General features: G+C 37.3%; 1 protein-coding gene across 1 annotated transcript; it reads right to left on the bottom strand.

Annotated features, from left to right (window-relative positions):
- Positions 1-3,857: 3,857 nt before the first annotated feature.
- Positions 3,858-5,546, bottom strand: LOC133289453 (type III polyketide synthase A). The gene is made up of 2 exons (XM_061487386.1): positions 5,345-5,546; positions 3,858-4,825 (listed from the first exon to the last, which is right to left on the bottom strand). Exons 1-2 carry the CDS (start codon positions 5,544-5,546, stop codon positions 3,858-3,860), a joined length of 1,170 nt encoding a protein of 389 aa, XP_061343370.1.
- Positions 5,547-10,106: the final 4,560 nt, after the last annotated feature.

The following is a 10,106-nucleotide window of genomic DNA, read 5'->3' as shown; positions in this document are numbered from 1 at the left end:
TTTTGGTTATTATTAGTTAAACGTTGGATTTGAAGCTTGAAATATATATATATATATATATATATATATATATATATGTGTGTGTGTGTGTGTGTGTGTGTGTGTGATAAATGCTAATTAGGTGGCAACATGAGTTTAGGAGTTAAGATATGAGTATTTCATGAGATTTTATGAATTTTGTATCAAATTCTAGGTTCTGCCGAGGGAGAACCCGAAGTCTCAACGATGATTAACAATACCAGATATGAACAGTGAACAATATCGTATAATGAACAGTGAACAATGAACAATACCATATAAATGAATAGTACCCGAATTATATTTTATTTTAAAACATGTCATAATGAATGTCATGAATGCTATGGTTGTTTATGAATTATGATTGATAGTTATTAATCATGTATTTGATATGGAATATGTGTGATTGAATTGTATTTAGACCTTGAAATAGTTGTTGTTCATTGGAGATTGATTGCGTGGATATTTTAGACATGAAGACAGCTATTGAGAAGGTTGCTTGTGTTTAAAGAAATCTCCTAGAGAAAAGATTACAAGAGGTAAACTCTTGATTTTGAGTTTTACTCTGTTATTGTTATTCCACCATGCTACTAAGGGGTTACGGTTATTATATGGATTATTGAGTGGGATGTTAAATACTTAGTATAACTGCATTCATGTAGATATATTTATGTAATGATTGATAAATGATAAGTGATATGATAATTGATTGATAAATGATAATGTATATGTTATGATTGATGGATTGATGAGGGTTCTTGGCCAATGAACACATGCATATGTGTACCTTCCTTGGGGACCTAAGCTTGTATGTAAGTGTATGATCCTTGGGGACCTAAGCCCTTGGACTATCATGTATGAACTTTCTTGAGGACCTAAGCTCTTGAAAGTGTACTATCATTGGAGACCGAAGCCCTTGGACTAGTATTTATAGAATAATATTCCTTGAGGACCTAAGCTCTAGGAAGGGTATGTATAGACTATTCTTGAGGACCTAAGCTCTTGGAAGTCTTATGTACGTTATGAGCTATATGATGTTTCTATGTTATGTTATTTGACCTTTCATGGAGGAAGTGAACTCATGGGTGAAGAATTACTCCAAAAACCCTGAGTTTATTGAGATGTTTTCTCACCTCGTTTGGGAACCATATTTCAGGTACTCCAGCTAAGGGAGGTAAGAGCTCACATGGAAAGACACCTATATAGAGCATGGGGCTTATATTTTGGAGGATGGATGTTATTTATGTATATGACCATATTTTGGGATTTATGATGCATGACCATATTTTGTATAAGATAAATTGCATGTAATATTTTGTCTAAGCTTATCTAACCAGGATACATCTAGTTTGCAATTTCTCTAACCTTGAACTATTTACTTTAGTCTTGAAATTTCATTTTTAGATTGTGTTTATTTATTTACTAGCTTATTTTATTGATTACACACTTGTTCCTACACTTAGATTTTTTCTTGTTAAATCATTTAATTGAAGAAATACTCTTTGAAATATTAAAGGAGGCATTTTGCGAAAAGATTTTGTAAAACTCAATTTAACCCCCTTCCCTACCCCTGAGTATTGAAGCCACTTGTTTAACAATATATGTAACAAGTTTGGTGCATATGATATACATGTTCTAGCTTGGGCTCTTTGACCCTTTTACCCTTCATTAATTAATTAATAACCATTTTGTCTCTTATTCAAAACTATCTACCAATCAGCCCCTCTTTAATTGATTAACTTGAAGATTTAATCGATTATATGGTCAAAACTGACAAAATTGGTTGACTTGAAGATTTAATCGATTAAATATTTAAGTTAATCGATTAAATCTTCCAACAAAATCATTTTATAAGCGATTTAATCGATTACATATCATTTTTAATCGATTAACTATTGGTAACTTGCTAACAAAGTCGCAGAACTACGGTGTTTAAGAGAAAGGCATGTGAGAAAGAGCAAAAAGCTCTCAATTTCGCTTCCAACTCTTGTCCAAAACCCCCATAGATTATAGTGAGGGGCAGTGAGGCAATTGATTGTTTTCCTATCTACAATTTCTTGGATGCTGCAGGCCATTGATGGTGAAGTTAAGCTACAAACCACTTAATTGTACATCTTTTATAGGCCATCATATTTTATAGGGTTGGTTGATTGCACCCCCTTTTTCAAATTTCTTCCTTCAAGTAATCGTGTTTTATTATTAAAACGTGTTTTCTTTACAATCAGAAGGGTATTGCTAAGCTGCCAACGGCGATGACTGAAATCGTGATGAATGTCGATTTTATAAGCGTAATTGCGACCGTTCATACTTGTGATGGTGCTTTCGTGAGATTGTAGGGGGGAAAATAGCTGTGTGTCTATATATATTAAGATTAGATAAGATTTAACTTTTGGAATCTGCCATAGTTCATAGCGTCAAATGCCCAGCAGTGAGCTACAAACCACCGCCTTCTTTATAATAACGTTGTAGATGTAAAGAGTAGAAGAACCATCAATTACTTCAGTTCCCCTCACTATATTATGATACACTGTAGTTTTGCGACTTTGTTAGGAAGTTACCAATAGTTAATCGTTTAAAAATGATATGTAATCGATTAAATCGCTTATAAAATGATTTTGTTGGAAGATTTAATCGATTAACTTGAAGATTTAATCGATTAAATTTTCAAGTCAATCATTTTTGTCAGTTTTGACCATTTAATCGATTAAATCTTTAAGTTAATCGATTAAAGAGGGACATATTGGTAGATAATTTTGAATAAAGGACAAAATGATTATTAATTAATTAATGAAGGGTAAAAGGGTCAAAAAGCCTGCTAGCTTGAGCGAGATTGTTATACATATTGTAATTACTTGTAATTATTAATTTCCCTATTTTATTGGGATTTGGGTTTATCATTAAGCTCATTAGTCTCTATATTGTAACCTTTTGTGTATATTCAATACATAATTTCCTCAACTTTAGGTGACATAATTATCATGTGACTTGTGCGTGTAAAGTAATGAGAAAATCACAAACCAGTGCAACATAAATAAGGAATAAAAAATATGGGTTCCACATACTTTTATGTATTAAATGAGATAATTTTATCTCCTACAATATAAGAGACATTAAACCCTTTTTTATAATAGCAAAGTTTTATTCCGAAACTGTATTGGTGAATAGTTTATGAAAATTAAAAGCTCTAAAATTGAATAAACTCTCCTTTAGCTAGAGCACATTTTCACTGTTAGGGAAGTACCTACTCCCTTACAAAAAGAAAAAGATAAGATATACTTGAAGATAATAAAACGAAAAAAATGAAATATGCATGAAAATAACCATAAAGATAGATGTTATGTAAATAGGATATTTTTTTATCATATTTAATAAATGATGAACCCAATATTTGGTACTCCCGTATGTGTAAAAATTTTCCTTTAACTATAAGTCATGCGAAAAATCTCCTTTTACTTTGAAATTCACTAAAACTCTCTGAAATCTCCGAAACATGCTTGTGCATACTGACCCTTGTCCGTGTGCATAAAACCCTCATGAGTCAATATGCATGGTTTGGTAAGTTCAATGAGTCTTATGGATAACTTTCAAAATAGAGGAAATATTCTTCTTATATCTTATAGTTGGAGGGATTTCATGAATTAATAATAATAATAAAAAAGAGCAATAAGAATTAAGAACATAAAGTAGCATACTAAAATTTTCCCCTTTTGATATTCAGAAAGTAATTTGCCACATAAGACTTTATTGTTAAGAAAGATTTTGAAACCACATAAAGAGAACACCATTAATTAAGTACATCTTCTTCCTATTACAACCCGAAGACAAATTCATGTTTAAGATTACAGGCTGCGCATGAGAATGCCTTCAAAAGTAATGCCTGGTCCAAATGCCAATCCCAAACCCCATTCTTCTGCTCCATCTTTTTTCAGATAGTCCCTCATGTATTCCATGACATAAAATATAGTGTTGCTGCTAACATTACCATAGTCCATTAGTGCCTTCCTACTACACTCTAGCTTCTCACTGCTCAATTTGAGTGTACTCTCTAGCTTGTTGAGAATTGCAGGTCCACCAGGATGAACAGCCCAGAACAAATCATTGAACTCCTTTATATTGCTGTTAGCTATTAGCTTTCTGCAGAATTCCTCTATGTTGTCTTCAATTTTCTGAGGAAGGTCTCTTCCAAGTTTGAAATTTATACCCTCTTCAGAGAGTCTCCCATCAATCACATTATGTGTCCCAGGCAAGAATTTTTGGACAGCATAGTTCAACTCCATGAAGGGAGACTCTTGACCCGATACAGGGTTGGCTCCAATTATCACAGCAGCAGCTCCATCACCAAAAAGTGCAGCCCCCACAAGATCGTATGGCCTAGCCTTATTGGGGGGTCTAAAACCAAGTATGGTAGTCTCAGAGGTTGTCAGCAAAACCCGGCTACCAGGGTTGTTTTCTGCTATGTCCTTGGCAACTCTAAGGCCAGTGACACCACCATAGCAACCTAGAAAATAGAGCATTACACGACCAACATCACTTCTAAGGCCAAGTTCATTTGCCAGATAAAGGTCGCCACCTGGTAAGCGTATTTCACTTGAAGAAACATAGACAATATGAGTAATGTCTTGAGCAGGCCTTCCCCATTCCTTGATACAGGCAAGGCTAGCTTTGGTAGCCATCTCTACTACTGCAGGATTTGCTATTTCAAGCTTTTGCTTTATGGTTGGTGAGCCCTCTGTGGCCAACTCAGGGTATTTGTCAAGGATCTCCTTTGACATTACTGTGTATCTTGTCTTCACAGTTGTGTTTTTACCTGGCAAATGGCAAATGAAGAAAGAAAGTATTGCAGTTTAGATTAGTAATTTTTTCTATTTAAAAATTGAAAATATACAAAGGTAAGGCTGCGTACAAGGATTGTTTTCACTCATACCCTCACTAGTCGAGGTTTAACGGGGGAGTGGTTATAAAGTTGCTTCTTTGTTATAGAGAAATCAGGGACTAACAGCAAAAAGTAAAAAAATAAGACTACATACAAAGATTTTCGTCACCCACATCATCTCTAATCATGGTTTAAACTTTAATGGGGAGTGGTGATGGATTTAGCCGTCCATAAATTTCTTATGAGTTTCTTATGGGAGTGCCAAGTGCCAATTATTCTCAGCAATGAGTTGGAAGCTATGGATGGGCATCATTAACATACCAGATTTCCTTTCACTAGTTCAAATATTGATAGAACCAATTTTGCTAGTCACTTGGGAGTAAGGTAGAAGCGTTAATATTACAGGTTGAATTCCTTAATAAATAAGAATGTAAAGTAACTAATGGTACTTACAAAGACGCTCCAATTTCTCCTTAATATATTCATCTTCGCATTTTGTGTCACGGATGTAGCCCTCTACCAAGCAATCTTGAGGGATAATTTGGCTAGGGAAGGCCTTGCCTATTGCAAGTATTGTTGCCTTCCCTGGAGTAGGAGCACGCTTAGTATGTGCAGCATGCTGCATGGAACTATCACTAGAATCACCTTGTGGCATCTTTCTGAGGTTTCAGAAAATACTGTAGGGACAATGAAGACTTACTCATAGAATTCATAAGTTATCTGGTTATAAATAAGAGCTTGGCATGCCCATTGAAAACAAGTTGGTGTCAAGCAAGTCTAGCATGTTTTTAGAAATTATTACATTATTGGAGTTTGGTGACATCTTTTAGTTCATGTTTTAGATGTGTGAAAGGTTTCACAGATCAACAATCTTTCACTTTCTTAGTTTAGCACCGAATCCATTTCTAACTTACAATCCTTTTCAGCCACTAATAACATAGAACAGGTGGGAAGGGAATGCTCACCTCACGTTATCGGAACTTCTGTTGTTTAATATAAATGTATCCTGTAGTTATATGACACTAACTAGAAACTATCAAGTTCTGAATCCAAAGATTCCATACTGACCCTAGCTCCTTTTCCACCGGAAAACATTACTTTCTATATTTATAAGTCAATAATTTAGTGCACGATATAAAAATAATTATAAATTATTGCACAAGTTAAATTATTTTTTGTTCCATATCACCCGTTATAAGTTGTCTAAAGATTTTCCATGCATAACACTAGTTTTGGCATGCTCATTGGATCCTGAACTGTGCTGTAAATTAATTAAAGCCACCAGGTTTTAATAATCAGCATGAAAACATCAACCAGCCTAAGCAACATGTCTAGTTCATTCTACTATTTTGGCCATTCAAGGACCTTCATCCTTCCCTTTCTTTGGACTTTTTTAATAATATAAATTGTGAAATATGTGTTAGAAATAATATTAATTTATTATTATTAGAATAGTCTAGATTGTGGGCTTGGCCCATTAGGTCATCCCATTAGGTCTTTTAGTCTCTATAAATAGAGAGCCTCCTTGTACAGACTATAGACACTTGAATATACAATATATTTCAGATTCAATTTGGTATCAGAGCTCTCGATCTGAGGGTTCTGCTTCCGCATATATATATTTTTTCCTTTCTTTTTACTGTCGTGCATCATACCGGCAACCATCCTTTCACACCTAACCCTTATTTAGTCACAAATTTTTTGTCCTCAACCTCGTATCATCAGGAAAAAGATCGTCAGCCTCCGTTCATCGCCGGAAACCGCCACAAAACCACCGTCCGCCATTGTTCACCACCGACTGCCAACTTTGATCAAATTGATGTTACGCCACCTTCATCTGGATTAGTAACTCTTTCAAGTGCCGACTATGAGGCACTTCTCAAGAAGGTTTCTTCTCAGCATCCTACTCAAGACACTGGTAATCATGTTGCTTGTTTTTATCAATCATCTATTGGACCCTGGATAATAGACTCAGGTGCTACTCATCATCTTTGTGGTAATAAAGATCTCTTCACTTCACTTTCTTATTCTAATAACCTACCCCCTGTCACTCTTGCTGATGGCACTAAGGCTCCTGCTCGTGGAATTGGGGAAGCCAACCCAACTCCCCTTTTAACTTTGAGTTCTGTTTATTATATACCTGGCATTCCTTTTAATTTAATCTCTGTTAGCCAGTTGATTCATTCTCTTTCATGTACTATTACCTTCTCTAAACAATCCTTTTCTATGCAGGATTCGGGTACGAGGAAGACGATTGGAGCAGGCGTTGAGTCACGAGGTCTCTACTATCTGATTGCACCACCTTCTCCAGTAGCATGTTCTCTCACAGAGTCTCCTGAGCTAATTCACAGTCGTCTGGGTCATCCAAACCTCTCCAAGCTTCAGCATATGGTTCCCTTTTTATCCAATCTTAAGTCTTTAAACTGTCATTCTTGTCAGCAAGGAAAACACACTCGCTCCTCCTTTGCTAATAGAGTCAATAAAAGAGTTGATGCTCCTTTTTCTATTGTTCATTCTGATATTTGGGGTCCGAGTCAAACAACGTCTGTTTTGGGTTTTCAGTATTTTGTCACCTTTATTGATGATTTCTCCCGTTGCACTTGGGTTTATTTAATGAAAAATCGTTCTGAGTTATTTTCAATTTATCAAAAGTTTTGTGCAGAAATAAAAACTCAATTTGGTGCTTCTATTCAAATCTTGCGCAGTGATAATGCAAAAGAGTATGTGTCTCTTGAATTTTCTAAATTTCTGGATACACAAGGGACGATACACCAGACTACCTGTCCCCACACTCCACAACAAAATGGAGTCGCTGAACGTAAAAATAGACATCTAGTTGAAACTGCATGTACCCTTCTCATTCATATGAACGTCCCACTCCGTTTTTGGGCAGATGCTATTATCACCTCATGTTTCCTTATTAACCGCATGCCCTCTTCTGTGCTAAATAATGATGTTCCCCACAGTATTTTGTTTTCCGGAGCACCTTCTTATCCTCTGCCTTTACATATTTTTGGTTGTACTTGTTTTGTTCATGATCTTACTCCAGGTAAAGACAAGTTGACATCCAAGGCCTTCAAATGTATTTTCCTTGGGTATACACGTTTTCAAAAAGGGTATCGTTGCTATTCTCCTGATCTCAAGTGTTATATCGTTTCTGCTGATGTCACTTTCCTTGATCAGCAGCCTTTTCACTCTACTCCGTCTCCAGTGTCCCAAGTTGATCAGGTCCTTCCTGTTCCTTTTCTTGACTTGTCTTTACCAGCTGCAGGTGACCCTATTCCAGAGGAGCAACCAATTACCTCCATACCTGCAGATCGTCCTCTCCTCACATACCAGCGTCGTCAGCCTGCACCTCCTCCGACTTTGCCTCTTGATGACTCATCGCCCTTTCCCGTCAGCTCTTCTCCTCTGGATCCTCCATCAGAGACTCCTCCCATTGCCCTTCGGAAAGGTATTCGATCCACTCGAAATCCTCATCCCCTTTATTCTTTCTTGAGTTATGACAGACTTTCTTCACAACATTTTACTTTTGTTTCTAGTCTCTCTTCTGTTTCCATCCCTAAAACCACAGGTGAAGCACTATCTCATCCAGGGTGGCGCCAGGCGATGCTTGATGAAATGCAGGCACTTCACTCCAATGGCACTTGGGATCTTGTTCGTGCTCCTCCCGGGAAGTCTGTTGTTGGTTGTCGATGGGTGTTCACAGTTAAAGTTGGTCCTGATGGCACTGTTGATCGCCTTAAAGCTCGCTTAGTGGCCAAGGGATACACACAGATCTTTGGTCTTGATTATGGGGATACCTTTTCTCCTGTTGCTAAGATGGCTTCTGTTCGCCTGTTTCTTGCCCTTGCCGCCATTCATCACTGGCCCCTTCTCCAACTTGATATTAAGAATGCTTTTCTACATGGTGACTTGCAGGAGGAAGTTTATATGGAGCAACCACCAGGTTTTGTTGCTCAGGGGGAGAGTTCTGGAATGATATGTAAACTTCGGAAATCTTTATATGGCCTGAAGCAATCTCCTCGGGCCTGGTTTAGCCGCTTTAGTTCAGTTGTTGAATCCTTTGGCTTAATCATAAGCAAAGCCGATCATTCCGTCTTTTACCGGCATAGCTCTTCTGGCCAGTGCGTTTATCTCCTGGTCTATGTTGATGACATTATCATTACAGGCAGTGATCAGACCGGGATTGATCAGTTGAAAGAGCATTTATTTAATCAATTTCAGACCAAAGATCTTGGCAGACTTCGATATTTCTTGGGGATCGAAGTTGCACAGTCTAGGCGGGGCATTTCCATCTGTCAGAGGAAGTATGCACTGGATATCCTAGATGAGACTGGCATGTTAGGCTGTAAACCCATTGATACACCTATGGACCCCAATGTTAAGTTATTACCAGGACAGGGGGAGCCACTGCCAAATCCTAGTCGCTACCGCCGACTAGTTGGAAAATTGAATTATCTTACTGTGACAAGGCCAGATATCTCCTTCGCAGTGAGTGTTGCAAGTCAATTTCTTGATTCTCCCTGTGACTCCCATTGGGATGCAGTTATTAGAATTCTTCGATATATTAAAAAGGCGCCAGGAAGAGGTTTATTATATACAAATAAAGGGAGTTCAGAGATCTCTAGTTATTCAGATGCTGACTGGGCAGGTTCTCCTTCAGATAGACGATCCACCTCAAGGTATTGTGTTCTCTTCGGAGGAAATTTGATCTCTTAGAAGAGTAAGAAGCAAACTGTGGTCGCCAGATCCAGTGTGGAGGCAGAATATCGGGCAATGGCAAATGCAACCTGTGAGCTCATTTGGCTGAGTCAATTGCTGAAGGAACTCCATCTCTGTGAACAAAGGCCTATGAAGCTCATTTGTGACAACCAAGCCGCTTTGCATATATCCTCTAACCCAGTCTTTCATGAGAGGACCAAGCATATAGAAATTGACTGTCATTTTGTTAGAGAAAAGATCCAGTCAAGGGAGATCGAGACAGCATTTGTCAATTCCAATGATCAACTTGCGGATGTATTCACTAAAGCTCTTAGAGGTCCCCGAATAGATCATATTTGTAACAAGCTGGGAGCTTTTGATATATACGCACCAGCTTGAGGGGGAGTGTTAGAAATAATATTAATTTATTATTATTAGAATAGTCTAGAATAATCTAGATTGTGGGCTTGGCCCATTAGGTCATCCCATTAGGTATTTTAGTCTCTATAAA

This window comes from Gastrolobium bilobum, unplaced genomic scaffold, assembly GCF_033153095.1.
Source record: "Gastrolobium bilobum isolate Gb01-03AN ecotype WA unplaced genomic scaffold, APGP_CSIRO_Gbil_v1 utg22523, whole genome shotgun sequence".
Lineage (NCBI taxonomy): Eukaryota > Viridiplantae > Streptophyta > Magnoliopsida > Fabales > Fabaceae > Gastrolobium > Gastrolobium bilobum.
This window is presented reverse-complemented; position numbering and strand designations above follow the sequence as displayed.